The sequence below is a fragment of the Symsagittifera roscoffensis genome, chromosome 7, assembly GCF_963678635.1.
Source record: "Symsagittifera roscoffensis chromosome 7, txSymRosc1.1, whole genome shotgun sequence".
NCBI classification, from domain to species: Eukaryota; Metazoa; Xenacoelomorpha; order Acoela; family Convolutidae; genus Symsagittifera; species Symsagittifera roscoffensis.
In genome coordinates this window covers 18,696,687-18,711,422 of record NC_087068.1, presented here as the reverse complement: position 1 = coordinate 18,711,422, position 14,736 = coordinate 18,696,687, and the positions used below count along the sequence as shown (strand labels likewise).

The following is a 14,736-nucleotide window of genomic DNA, read 5'->3' as shown; positions in this document are numbered from 1 at the left end:
TTGCCTTGCGCTTTGCCGTCCTGCCTTGCGCTAGAATGATTTGCACTGCATTGTCTTCCGCAGCTGTGCCTTGTCTTGCGCTGCCATTGTCCTCATGGGCTCACCCCTCCTTCCGCTGTACTGCCTTGCCTTGCCCTGCTTTGTTTTTTGTTTGCTCTGATGTGCTTCTTGCCCTGTCTTGTCTTGCGGTGTTCTGCCTTACGCTGCCGTGCCCTCCATAGCTTGCGCTGCCGTGCCTTGCGCTGCCTTCCCTGCCCTGTACCCTGCTCTGCCTTACGCTACCCTGCTCTGCTCCTTATTGCCTGACGGTGCCCTTGCTTGCCTTACGCTGGCATGTCCCTCTTTGCCTTGGGCTGCCCTGACCTGCGCTTTAACTTCAAGACAATCTGTCTAGGCAATTGAATTTGACCTTTTCAAGCTCGCTCTATCTTGAAATTTTAATGTGCTAACTGCAACGTTTTTTTAACGTTACGAGTGGTCAGCTGTTAGGCATGGATCCCATAGCATTTGAAAACGACTTAAAATTAAATATAAGATGGCTCATTTACCACAAGTTGGAAAACTTTTTCTTTCTTTATACATTTGAATGCCCCCTCAGCAACTGTCAACTAAATAAATTCCAACCACAATTCTCACAGCAACAGAAAATCTAATTTACCAAACTTTTGGGGGCGTATTCTCATGATGAAGGGAAAACTTTCAACCAATTAGAATCTCTAGACGCTCCTATTGGCTAAATCAATTTTGGACAAAATCGAAGTCATTATTAATAATAAATGAATTATAGAAGCACAGCTAAGTTTTCTGTTAAATTGGTGAAAATATACAATTTATGTTTTATAGTTTTTATTGAAAACCCGACTTCAATTTCGCAATTATTTAAAAATTCATGTGTGTGCTTAGTTTTTCTAATCGCTGTATTAACTTTATTGGCCTCGATTCCTTCGCTTTCTTAGAGATTTTTGCGATATACTTAAAATTTTTGAAAATTCGATTCTGATTGGCTGAAAATAGCTTGAAACAAATTTCCAACATTCTGTCCCAGCATCATTAGGGACACCGCCAAACTGTTTATAAATCTTTTCAACATGTTTCACTAGGTGGCATCCCTCGCAATAAAGAGACCGAATGTTGGAAACTTCTTTTTAGTTATTTTCAGGCAACGAGATTTGAGTACTCACAAATCTCAAAAAATCGCAAAAGTCTCAAATAAGGCAGATAAATCCAGTTCAATAAAATTAACATTGACCGATTAGAAACAAAAAAGAAGCAGATACATGAGTTTTCAAGTATTGTGAAACCGATGTAGGTATTGGACAAAACCTTAAAACTAATTTTCAGGAATAAAAAATAACACAAACGCGCTGCTATAATTCATTCTCTGTTAGTAATGATTTCGGTTTTGTGCAACCGCCCTTTAGCCAAAAGGACAAAAGGAACATCTAACGATTCTGGTTTGTTCAAACTGTTCCATTACTCGATCCCTCTATCATGATTATACCCTCTCTTTTCGCCCCTTCAAAGGAATGAAACTGCTTCTTAATTAGATTAGAACATTAGTTAGCCGAACTTTTGAACAATCAGAATGCAGCAAAAATAAATTTCTGAGACGCTTAAGGTCGAAACAGCAAAACATTAGCAAACAGAATTAAACTTCAAGTGACGAGCGCAAGTTTCGATAATTAAAAAAACTGTTTTAACTTAGCGGGGGTGGGATTCTTTGGTAGATATCATTGGAGGGGAGGGTGAATAATTGTTGAGTATACCTTTTTTTAAATTAACTTGAGACGCTACAGTTTTTCAAATATACAAAAAAAAGGAATAACGATACGGCTATGTTTGAGTGTACACTTCAGAGGACTGATTAGCTGTTAACTCAAACAACTAATTCTTAGCAGCCGCGGCTGAGTGGGTAAGACGCGCACTCAGCTGTAAACTCAACGACTAATTCTTAGGAGCCGTGGCTGAGTGGGTAAGACGCGTGGCTGAGTGGGTAAGACGTCGTGGGTTCGAACCCCGCTTCGGTAACGGTTGGAGGGGTACCAGCGTCAACCGATCCTCGAGGTAGGACCGGCTGCGGCAAAATGAGTGACATCGCTCTCCCCCACCGAAAATGGTGGGAGTTGAGCTGGGGCTAATAAAAAAGGACAGGCAGAAAAATAAATTTAGTTATGTGCCTTCAAAAAACTAAATCGTTCGTTAAGACGCAGCGGAGCTTCGCATCACTTGCGATACCACACAGACATAGCAATTCAAGCTAACACAGAGAGAATGAAACAAAAACCTCTTATTTGGAAAAAAATTCAAGTAAAAAAAAACTACAACCACAAAAAATTCAGAAAGTTCTCTAAAATGATGTACAATTCGACCAACACAGGTCCACGAAAACAATAACTGGCGTTTAAAAAGTACCCAGACGCAAAATTTGAGCGGCAACTAAGCCGACAAAGTTTGTTTAGAAATTGAACAAAAATCTTAATAACTCTTAAAACTAAAAATCTTAAAAACAAGAAAATTCCCGGATGCGGCAACTAAGTCAACAAAACACAATCAGACAAACGATAGGCTGAAAATTTCTTTGAAACGAAAATTTTGATCTTCAAAAAAGACGTGGATTTGAGCGAACGACCTTTGCCGTTCCAGCGTAGTTGCTACCTCTATGCCAGACTTGCCGAAGAAGCCAAGAAAATTGATGTTTGAAATCAAGAAAAATGATAAACTTCTGCAAAGTGCTGCCAGTAGTAGCCGTAGACCGGTAGTTTAAATTATATTTTCAAGAATTTGAGCATGACAGGACGTTAATTAAGTGCACGTGAATTAGTGCACGTCAAATTCAGAAAACAATCTTTATAGATTTTAATTTAAAAAGAGGCGTCAATGTTTTCATTACTCAATACTTCAGCTTCGCTCAAAAGATTACTTATCGCTTATTTTTGAAATCAAGAGTACTGATAAACTTCTGAAAAGTGCTGTCAGTAGTAGCCGTAGACCGGTAGTTTGAATTGTATTTTCAAGAATTTGAGCATAACAGGATGTTAAATAAAAGCGCGTGAATGAAGTTTTTGCTCAAGTTCAAAAAAGAATCTTTAAAGATTTGAATTTAAAAAGTGGCGTCAATGTTTTCACTACTCAATACTTCAGCTTCGCTCAAAAGGTCACTTATCGCTTATTTTTGAAATCAAGAGTACTGATAAACTTCTGAAAAGTGCTGTCAGTAGTAGCCGTAGACCGGTAGTTTAAATTGTATTTTCAAGAATGTGAGCATGACAGGACGTTAATTAAGTGCGCGTGAATGAAAGTTGTGCTCAAATTCAGAAAAGAATCTTTATAGATTTGAATTTAAAGAGGCGTCAATGTTTTCACTACTCAATACTTCAGCTTCGCTCAAAAGGTCACTTATCGCTTTATCTAGTCAGCAGTCGACTTGTCTCGACTCAAATGACGTCAGCGGATTGCAGTTTCACGGAAAATAAAACTGCAAAAAAGAGGACTGACGTATACACAAAATTTGGTGAATTGAATCAGAATTCAAGTAAATTGTTAACACTAAATCGAAATGATTTTGCAATCTATTCAACTGATAAACACTGAACAAAAACCTCATGAAGTAATAAACCTCAACTGAATGATCTTAAGCTGCGTCCTGACAATTAAAGTAAAATCCTGAATAATTTGAAAACCGTAAAATTGTTTGAAGTTGCTTTTGGTTCAGAAAAAAAAGAGAATTTTGGTTCAGAAAAATTTTCAGTATTGCTGAAAAACGTATTAGAGCAATGCACTGATTATTCAACTTAATAAACTGGTTTTGAACTTGCCCAAAAAACTTCTATATTGACACGTGTCTGCAGTTTTGATGGTCAAGAAAAAACTAGCGTACTCAGAATAACCACAAAAAGTCTATCACCACAAGCTATTTTGACGGGGGAATAAGTTGTCGCGCTCAACAATATGCGCTTGCTCGTTGGGCCTTAAAAATGGATGTAAAATGTCTTTTGGTTTTGGGCTTAAGGCTCTAATATCTTCAAAGTGATTTAAAATATTTTCGTAAAAGACTCTGGTTTTCAGCGTAACAACTTGCTGGGAGAAAAACAACACACTCAGCACATATATCCGACATTTCTGAAATCTAGATTAATTTATAAAAAGCTAGATTAATTTATAATATTTTAGTAGTTTTAATGTAGTTAGTTAACTCATTACTTTAATAGCTTAACTCATTATTTGAATATTTGAAGCTGAAGTTATAAGGCAAACTTTAAAGCCACTTTCACTTAATTTAATTTTAAGAAAACTATTCGAAAACTAAAAAAAAAAGAAATTAAAATTTGGAAATCTAAATCAAACCCTCTTTTGCTTGTTTGAAATAAGTCTTTTGAAATCTCTAGGAGATTGCCCAGGACGGCTACTAAAAACTTGAAAAGTTTCTTGATTTCTTTTTATCCGAAGTTTTCAGAACAAACTATCTTTGTTTAATTCTTTATATTTCAAAAGACTTCAACTTTTATTCTGTTTGGATTTCTGAAAACTTAATAAATACACTTAACGCCTAAAGAAAACACGTTATCAGCGTATCTAAAGGTTTAAAACAAAATTCCAGATTCTGCAAAAATATAACATTAAAATTTTGAGCTTTTAGTTTAACTTGCGCAGCCCTGAATGATCCGACGGTTTTCTAAGATCTATGGAGCGGTGTTTGCTTGAAACATTTAATGATTTCTTCAAAAAAAAAGTTTTGAAAAATTTTTTGAGATTTTTCTCAAATCATCACCCACACGCCAAATAAAGTACAGAATGGTAGATTTCGCTTCTTGTAACATAGAAATTATGATGAATAGCCTGCTTTTACTAATTTCGAATGATTGCCTGGTCAGATTAAACTTTTGCTTACGCGTTAAAAGCGCGGAATATATCGCGCGTTAATTGTCCCAAATTGGCCATTTAGGCAACCTTTAAACCCCCATAATTTTACATAAAAAGGTCACAGTTGAAATCTTGTTGAATTTTGAGCTAAGGACAACAATACTTTTCCAATTATATTCGTCAAGAATTTCAAGTTAAAAAATCCATCTTCAAATGTGGGAACAATGATAACCCGCTCATAGATGATATAAGCAAAGTAATTTTCGAGCTAACTGACAATTTTCGAACTAACTGCATTTTAGCTTATTGTGTTAATATGTTTTTTTTTCCGACGAAGGAAGTGTAAGAATTTTTGTGCCATTTTTGAAAGAAATTTCTTACACCATCTATAAGACAGTAAATTCCTGAGTGCAAAAATTTATAAAATATTCTACCTGTGATCATTTTTGTTAAACAATCAAGGAAGTTTGAAAATTGCAAACTTGGCTAACTTGTAACAACTGACGCGCAAAATAATTCATGCTATTGACGTGTAAGCGGCTTTAAAGTCCGCTCATAAAACGTTCCAAAACGAATTCAGACAAAAAATAATTGCTGTTATCAATACGTTATTCAATTCTGTTGCACTTGGCATAGCGAGTAGGGAAAAATTTCGAAAGAAAAACCGGAAAAGAAACTATTCAAATGATGTTTTCAAAAACTGTGTAAACGACAATGATCGGCAATCTGAAAAATCAGGGCTTAGATCTCTGATACGAGCAATTTTGTTAACACTTTTCAGATTATCAGATACAGAAAGCTACAGATACGACAAAACCAACAGCTAACAAAATGTACATATGCTGACAAACAATTCAGAAAAAAAAAGCTTAAAATATGCTAGCATCGAGGCAAGTCCCTGATTTTTCTGAATGACCTGCAACGAGTCTCAAACCTTCTTTTAAAAAAAAAAACAAATATGAATAGATTTTCGGCTCAATTTTTCCACCCCCCCCCAACCAAATTTTTTTCGAATTAAATCTCCAACCGACAAATTGGGCCAACCTCAAAACCTTTCCAAAACAAATTTTTTATGAAAAAAAACAACAAACTTAAGAATTTTCAAATGTATTATTGAAAATTTTGCAATTAGAATATCTTTGCACATTTTGGAGCGTATTTTGTGGGGCCCAAAAACACAATATTTTTGCACATTTTGGCGCGCGAGAGCATCTTTGCACACTTCGCAAGCTCCAGCAAAAACTGCATAAGGTATTTCTCAAGTTACAAGCAACTAAAAATATTTAAAACAAAAGCTTGAACACAAACAGAGATTTTCGTCTATAAAATTAAACACAAAAACTGAAAACAAACTCCATGTGAAAATAATTGGAGAAAAACATTAGTTGGTAGGATGTATTAAACTTTACAGCAGTTAAAGCTAATTGTCAAATAATTGGATGAAAAACGAGTCTTTAATTGCTGATGATGATAAAAAGAACAAGGATAGCCGCTTGCTGTGCAAGTATCACAGAATATTCAGACCAAATTCAAATAAGAATTAAAAAAGAAGTTTTTGTTTTACGCTTCTTCCGAAAAGTGTTGTTTTTAGAGCGTGGTGTTATTTGAGAACTATACGATCGCGCAGAAACTTACTGAATAAGGCATGATCGACAAGATTTGTGTTCAAAAAATGAAAAAACAAAAGCGAAAAGAAATTTTTTGAAATGAATTTTTTTTCTTATTTTTTGCACAACATTTGAAATTTTCAACGTTTTTTTGCCAATTTAGCGATACATCAAAATTGCAAATTACTTTTTCCACATTCATATCCAGGATTTGCAAATACAATGAGCCAAATACCTTTGTTGGAATTTCTGAAACTATTTTATTTTGACATGAAGTTAGCGCAACATTAAGAAAATTTGAACACCAATGAAAACAAGAAAACTCACACACAAAACTGTGGAACAAAATTTAAATCGGGAGAAAATAACATAAACCTTATCAATGCATAAATTCCATCAGACTCAAGCTGCGACTCTGGTTACACCGCATCCATCAATCAAGTACTTAAGTTCTAGGACTTTCTAATACTTGGTGATATTAAAGCTAATAGCCCTCTCTGGTTTACTGAACTCAAGGAAGATGCTAGATGAACTACACTTGCCAAAAAAATTGATGACTCAGAACATGTATTCTTAAAAAGAATGTCTAATAGATTAATCTCCAATTTGGAAAACTCACCAAAGAAGAGTCTTGCAAGTGCCAAACTGGCAATGAACATTAGCTGGAGCACAGAGTCTTACCTCGGATCGGATAATCAGTCAATCGTAATAACACTAACTGGTGATGTCTTCTTTCTTGAACCATCAAAAAGATTTTTCTTTAACATTAGGAAAACAGATTGGAAAAGATTTCGTGAAAAGGCTGCAATAGCTCTTGCATATACAGATTATCCAAATCAGTGCCTGAAGGTGGAGCTATATTCCGCAAAACAATTCAATAAAAGCAGCCATGTGGCACATTTAACATGGCTGCATCAAAAAAACCAGAAAACTTTCCAAAACAAGCTGTAGAGCTTTCCAAAACTGAAGATTAATTTCAATCAAACAATTCTCGTGATCCAAAATTTCCCCAGTTGAACAAAGAAATGAATTATATTGTTCCTAGGCGCAAACGCAATAAATGGATTGAAATCGTTAATACTCTCGCCCAAAAACGAAATAGGCACAAGCTATGGAAAACTATCAACTGTTTAGCGGGTAAATCAGCTGACAAAACACAAATCCAACTCATTAATTTCAACCACCAACCAGCTGATGATTCGAAAAAGGGTACCAAAATGTCAAATCAGCAACACAAGGTTCAGCCGCCCATCCACGCAAAATAAAGAAGAGGCAGCACGCTCTGCAGACTTAACAAATACGTCATGAACCTAGCATAAATGTCCCACGGGTTGTCAGAAGCAAAATTACACTGACCAAGAAAAGCAAGGAATTAAGGCCAGAAATCAACGTCCCTTTCATCTTCACTATCTCGGAGAAAAGATATCAACTTCCTTACAGAAATAATATCACTCATTCTCAACACCTCAATCATTCCGCAATTCGGAAAGTCGGTCGAACTGTTCTTTTATTGAAACTTGAAAAAAGCAAAAATAATGCAAAAATTTACCGAGCCATGGTACTCTTATCCCCAGTAGCAAATTTTATTGGAAGACTGTTGCTGGATGATTTCGACCATATAGCACTAGCAGATCAGCAGTTCGGATTTCGAAAACACAGATCAATGCAGGTCATTAATACTGCCTTACACTACATAGCCACTGACATAACAAACGGACTAAATCACCCTAGTCCTCACAGGACAGTCTTAGTTGCGTTAGATCTTAATGCAGCTTTTGACACAGTGGATCACGGTATCTTGCAGCACCCTTTTGAAAACTCGTCTCTTCAAAACAACACAAAAAGATGAATAACATCATATCAACAAGGAAGCTAGCTTTTATTTAGGAAACAAAAAATCAAAAAATGTCACGAACGAAACAGGGTGTACATCAAGAAGGCGTCTCGTGGCCTATTCTAATCAATATTTAAAGGTCATCAACGCCCCTTCCATCTGCCAAAAAACATCAAAATAGCAAGTTAAGCAGATGAATTTTTCACCAATTCCACTTAAAATCACTTGAAATCACCACTTCTTCCTAACACCTTTGAACTTAACCTAGAGGTACAACTCTATCTAAGTATTCTATTTGTTTGGCTTCAAAAACTCAGTTTTGAATTATCTACACAAAAAACCTCAGCGATTATCATGAAAAACTGGAACAGAAAAATTAGGAATCACCTAATGTGATTATTGAAAATAACCCAACACTTACCACCAACAAACCACTTTAAGGAGAAAACTTTGATAACTTCTTTACTTTCCTCGTAAACATTACCACAGTCAAAAATTCCAAACACGCAAAATCTTGCTGAAAAAACTCTCAGGCCCAAGCTGAGGGTTCAACAGAGCACTCTAAGTACTTCATATAAGACCATTATTTAAGACCATCTGAATTACGCAGCTCCTGTCGAAACATCTTCAATAAGTGAACCTCGGAATCTCGTTGGATACACCTTCAAACGCGACAAAACTTGGCACTTAGAATTGTAACTGGCTGCACAAAATTGACTCTAATTGAAATACCTCATTGTGCAACTTATCTACAGTCACAAAAGCACACAATGGAATGTTAAGCAAACAATTGCTAACTGGCTGCTATTAACAAGAAAGATGTGATTACCTCACAACCAAGCACAACTATGTCAAGACTTTTAAAACCAAACTTGCTAAGAAGCACTATGTTAACATCAAAAAACATCTTGATGAAAACGATCGTATAACACCAGATCAATAAAAAGTCACTCTTACGACAACTCATTCAAATGATGTGAGAAACGTTATTGATAATCCCTCTATACTGATGGACTCTCAAACTCCAGAAAAAACTTCGGTTGGAAAGAGCCTTTTCAGAAGTTAACAACGTACTCTTGCTCAAATCTGTGGATATAGCACACAATCAAATAGCTATCTGTCGAGATCGGTCAAAACAAAAAACAATTGCTCAAACACTAACGATAGTCCGGACGACATAACCCACCTCTTTAAGAGACTATCGAAGCCAACATCTCTGAAACTTGACGACCAGTGGGACAACATTGATGCAGTCGCAAAATGGCTCAACTTACCAACATCACGGGGTACCTTAGGAGTTTTTCTCGGTTCTCCGCACTTATTAAAAACTGCCCGCTTGAAAAAGGCAAGGGTTTTGCTTGACTCTCCGAACAACAAACTGTCCCCTCGAACAGGTTTTACTCAGTACTATCAGATGGAGGCATTCCCGCTCCTAGCGAGCCCTAGGCAAGTCACAGTTACTGTTTGGCCGACAAGACGATACGGTTATTCAATCTCCATAATTTTCGATATAAAAATGAGGACACGAGTTGTACGACTCCTCTTTTTGCTGATGCAAACAACAACAACAACAAGATCACATTATGATAGCTCAAACAATTTGACGCGTACAATTTTTCATAACATTTTAAAGTTCTAGGGGACTGTTTTTGGTTCGGAGAACTGAGCAAAACTCCTTTGCCCGTTTTAAGCGGGCAGTTTTTAATTAGCTCGAAAAACTTGCACTTCAAGCTATATCTCCAATCTTTCCGACAGGTACAACAAACTCCGTTGCGCTTTCATGGAGGGGAAATGCGAAAAAATAACAGATAATCAAGTTCGGTTTCACTAAAGAATTTATGACAAGGTAGCACAACGATTTTGGCAAATGTTGATGCCGGTCTCGGCGGAAAACTACTTCTGGTAATAGATGTTCAACTCTGACATTTTATATTTTTTTCTCTGAAAACTATGCTCGCTAGTGATGGGAAAACGCTTCAACTGTGAAGGCGCTGTGTGGACTTACTTGGCTCTGAGTGACAGCTGTCGATCATTTGGACAGACGTATTTGTCATCTGACTGTGACGTCACTGGACTCATAAGAGCATTGGTGAGTCCCCAGGTGGACAGGATCCCACTAGCCGCACTACTCTCCCTCCTCCCCCCTAGGTTGGTACCCGAATTCACTTCTCCATATGCCACTTCACCTAAGAAATTGATCACAAGGGGCTAATCTCTTGCACGAAGGAGCGATTGCACGAAAACCAACAATCATTTACTGCCTTTAAAGCGTCCTACTTAAACTGACAGATTTTACCGCATATTTCCTTCTGATTTAGCAACACTGAAATTTGATTGGCTGAAAATTTTTTCGAGTATTCGGTTTTTCGCGCGTGAGGGATTTTCCCGAGCAAAAGATACAATCCAGGCCTCAAAAAAACACCCCTTCCCCGGCCAGCCCCCAAGAAAGCAAAGTTAATACTTTCCAACAGTTCATATACAAAAGAAAAGAAAATTTTTTCATGAACGCTCGAAAATACTATACTTTCGCAAAGTTATGTTAGTATAATGTACATTTACGTATCGTGATAAAACAAATTGCGGCCCGAAAGCTTCTAACAGCAACAACTTACCACTAGATTGTCGGCAGTTCTCATTCTCGTTATCCGACGGATCACCTCCTCGTTCTCTGTCTCGGCCACGCGCGAGGAGTCGGGAAGGTTCACTAGTTTTAGACTTAGCATCAGATTGACAATCTAAAAAATACTGTTTTCGTTTTATTTTGTAATTAGAGTAGAATGAGAAATTGCAACGCAGCTTAAAATATTGAAATGAACAAAGGAAACAGGTAAAAAAACTTAACTGCTATAGGTACTAATTACAAAGGCTGCTTTTGCTAAATTAGGGTGACTTTCATATCATTATAACCACCACACAATAAAGTGGGAGCAAGCTATGGGCGATGTTTGCACAATTTCAGGTGCCTCAAAAATTGCTCAAAAAATTCAAGTACAGTATCTTACTGGACATTTCATAATTCAGGCTTCAGAAAGATTACTGTGCCAAGAAAAACTGATCTGAACATTTGTTTGTTTTTAGACGAAGATACATCTAACTTAATTTGACTAATTAATAATTGTTCGGATTGACTTATACTTGACCAGCGCAATTACTTTCTATTTAAACCAATGCCAGAAGCATAACTTCAGTACCTTTCAAGACACTAGAAAACAGGGGGAAAATTAAACGAGCTGAACAAAAAACGGCAGTTTGTTTTCGAATAGTTTTTTTTTGCTTTTTGGCAACAACTACTGCGGTCGTAACAGTCTGTGCCATATCCACAGCAACCAAGTTACTTATCAGTCGAGGTATCGGTACTGTTAACGTCAGGATTGCATCTATATTTTTCGCGAGGGGAGATTTGTTTTATTAGATTGACAAACTGTTTTCGGGCAATCCCAAGGCACTGCAAAAACTATATTTGCACCGGAAGAAAAATTTTAGAGAAAAGTGCTAAAATGTGGTTTTGAGAGTTTTTTGGAAATTTTCAAACAACAACTGACTTTTCCCCGGCGCGCGCTTCCACTCAAAATAGTATATTTTGACAACCAAAGCGCCTCTAGAGAACTTTCAAGGTCGTTCGGCCGAAAAGTAAGTGGTAACGTAGTATAAAGGTGGACCATTTCGGTGGTCAGGGGGTCGAAACAACGAGAGGGTAGAGCGTGCCCCCTTAAATCCCCCCTTGATTTACGTGATTTGAACTATTTTCAAAATCAGAAACCCAATACCAAATCTATATGTTGAGATACTATCAGTGTATTTACATAAAAGGAAAATTATCATACAACTTATAATCGTATAAGCCGTACAATCGGATGTTCTAGCCTGCGAATGAAAGTCTCATATTGGTATCTTTTCAGTTTCTTAACCTCACTCAATTACATGAAAAATTTCAAGGTTAAGATTATTTACCAATTTTTTTACCTGTATGAATGATTTGATAAAACATGATTTATTGCATGCAAAAGCAGCTGAAAACAAATCATTTTAAGAGTTTGATTTGAACTAGCATGCACGTCTTCATTAGTCAATCAGCTTGCAGAAAACAATGAATCCTTGAAAACTTTTGAACGTCTTTTAGCTTGAACCGGGGTACAAGTAAGATAATTGGGTCCCAGGAAAAAAGCAAGTATGAAAGCTAGGGCAGGCAATTTAGTGAAAATTTCAACAAAAAAAAAGTAAACAAATGCGAACCATGTTTACGAAGATTTTATGGTCCAAAAAATTCAGGGACCTGTCTAAAATTATAGGACCCAACTATAATACTTGTACTGGAATCGGTTCGAGAAACTTTTCTAAGAAAGCCATTGAAGCAATAAAACGTTGAAAAATTTACAGTTGCTCCTATATTAAAAGGATTGGCAAAAAATAATTCATCTAATCAAGCAATTCAACAAGCTAGGATTTTGAAAAACTTAACATTTTCTATAAGGTGAAATCGATGGGAAAAATTCAAATTTTTTTATAGCAATCGGCGTTTTTTTAAAAAAAAGAAATAGACCCTGAAAGCACCCTGACAGGGCCCCGCTATAAGGTTGTGCAATTCGTTAAACTTAAGTTTTGTGGAAATATCAATTCTTTAGGTAAAAATTGTTTAAAACATCACATCTCGAAAGCTAAAAGGATGGACCACATATATTTGAAGGAAAAAGTTGCAAACCCTGGAGCTAACCTGACAGCACCCAACCATAGGGTTGCTCATTTCAAAATTTGTTAAGTTTTTTGATAAAAATGTTTTGAAAACTCTTCAAAAAATTATTAAAAAAAGCAAAAAATCATCTCGGAAGCTAAAATGATTTGAGCAATCCTATTTAAAGGCAACATTTGCAAACCCTGACAAATACTTTGACAGCCACTCACTACTAAGTTGCCAATTTCAAGTTATGTGAATTTTTTTCAATATTTAATTTGTTGAAAATTTTTCAAAAAATCATAAGCAAATGTCATATCTCGGAAGCTACAATGATGTGAGAAGACATTTTTGAGGGCAAGATTTACAAACCTGAAAAAATTTGACAGCAAGTCGCCATAAGATTGCTCGTTTCAAATTTAGCTAACTTTTTAATTTTTTCGAAAAAGCCAAAAAAAAAGCGTCTTATCTCGAAAGCTAAAATGATTTGGCGGCAAGACTTGCAACTCTTGAAAGTATCCTGACAGCACCCCATTATAGCTTTAAACTTTTCAAGCTGATAATGTGTTATTTGTCAAGCTGATAATCAGAAACACGTTTTTTTACCGCATGAGCTAACGTTTGAATGGCTAAATATCAAAATTCAACTGGCTCAAAAACGAAAAACACCAAAAAAAAATTGAAATTGAAGTAACATACCACTGGGTACAGATGAAGGCGAGTGTGCTTTTCTCAGTGACCTCAGCGGGAGACTGACAGCTGAAGTTAGTTTGACCTCGGAGTTGAAATTCTGCAGTTTCTGCAGGGGCGAAGAAAAGTCTATCAGCTCCATTTAGTACTTCGAGTTCATTCCAAGTGGCACATCCAAAATTATATTCAAATTGCAAGCGTCACCAGATTTTCGCAATTCGGAGAAACTACAATAAAAAAGTAATTCTTTAGGGCTAATAAAAACGAGAATTGTAGTAAAATTTGTAAGCCGGCTGAAAAATTGGGCAATTTGAAACGTACAGTTAGGATGTACAATTTAGAGAACTTAAAAATCAATTCAATTCCAATTCCATGTGGGCTTTCAGCAATGCAATTCAATTCTATTTCAGTTCAATTCTTGAATTAAGAAGTACAAGGCAGCAACTTAGCTTTCTGAAAAATCAAAAGTTTTCAGATTTTTATCATTTTTCTTGGCGCAAAAGGAGCATCCTGACATTCAAGGGCGAGAATTGTGTCGTGCACTGTTCGAGATAACTCCCGCATTGACCCAAATTCTTTCCGAAAGCTTACTAGCGGCTGAATAGGCTGAATTTTAGTGGCTCTACCAAATTTCAAGGAATACTTTTTTCGACACCCAAATAATTTAAATTCCCAATGCGGCTCGATTGCATTTCAGCTCAGTTCAATTCAATACTTCAAAATCAATTCAATGCAATGTCACAGTTTTACTTAAAAAACGGTTGCATTGTCCCAAGCGAACTAAATTGTAAACGTACTATTTCATAGAATGAATGGTTATAAGTTTTGGCTTGAAAATATCTAAAATGAAAAGTATCTATTCGAAATCTCAGATGAATTCATCAAGTCAGCTATCAAAAGCAAAAGTATCATCATCAAATTATTCAATTCAGTTTAAAAAATCAAATTAATATTTTCGTGAATTAGTATTGTTTGTCAATTGCATAAACTATCTCAAATTCAACACAGAAGCGGAAGCTAAGATTCGCACCACTTTCGATACAAACTCGAAAAGACTCGAAAATGTATATAAAACT

The 14,736-nt window shown here is 36.2% G+C and overlaps 1 protein-coding gene across 1 annotated transcript in view; it reads right to left on the bottom strand.

Moving 5' to 3' along the window:
* The window catches only part of LOC134851936 (uncharacterized), a 141,974-nt gene that overhangs the window by 30,002 nt on the left and 97,236 nt on the right, over window positions 1-14,736 (bottom strand). The window contains exons 3-5 of the mRNA XM_063868210.1: window positions 13,670-13,887; window positions 10,914-11,036; window positions 10,307-10,487 (exon numbers count right to left, since the gene is read on the bottom strand). Coding sequence (XP_063724280.1) covers window positions 10,307-10,487; window positions 10,914-11,036; window positions 13,670-13,802 — 437 coding nt within the window. The 5' untranslated portion in view covers window positions 13,803-13,887. The remainder of the gene's footprint in view (window positions 1-10,306; window positions 10,488-10,913; window positions 11,037-13,669; window positions 13,888-14,736) is intronic.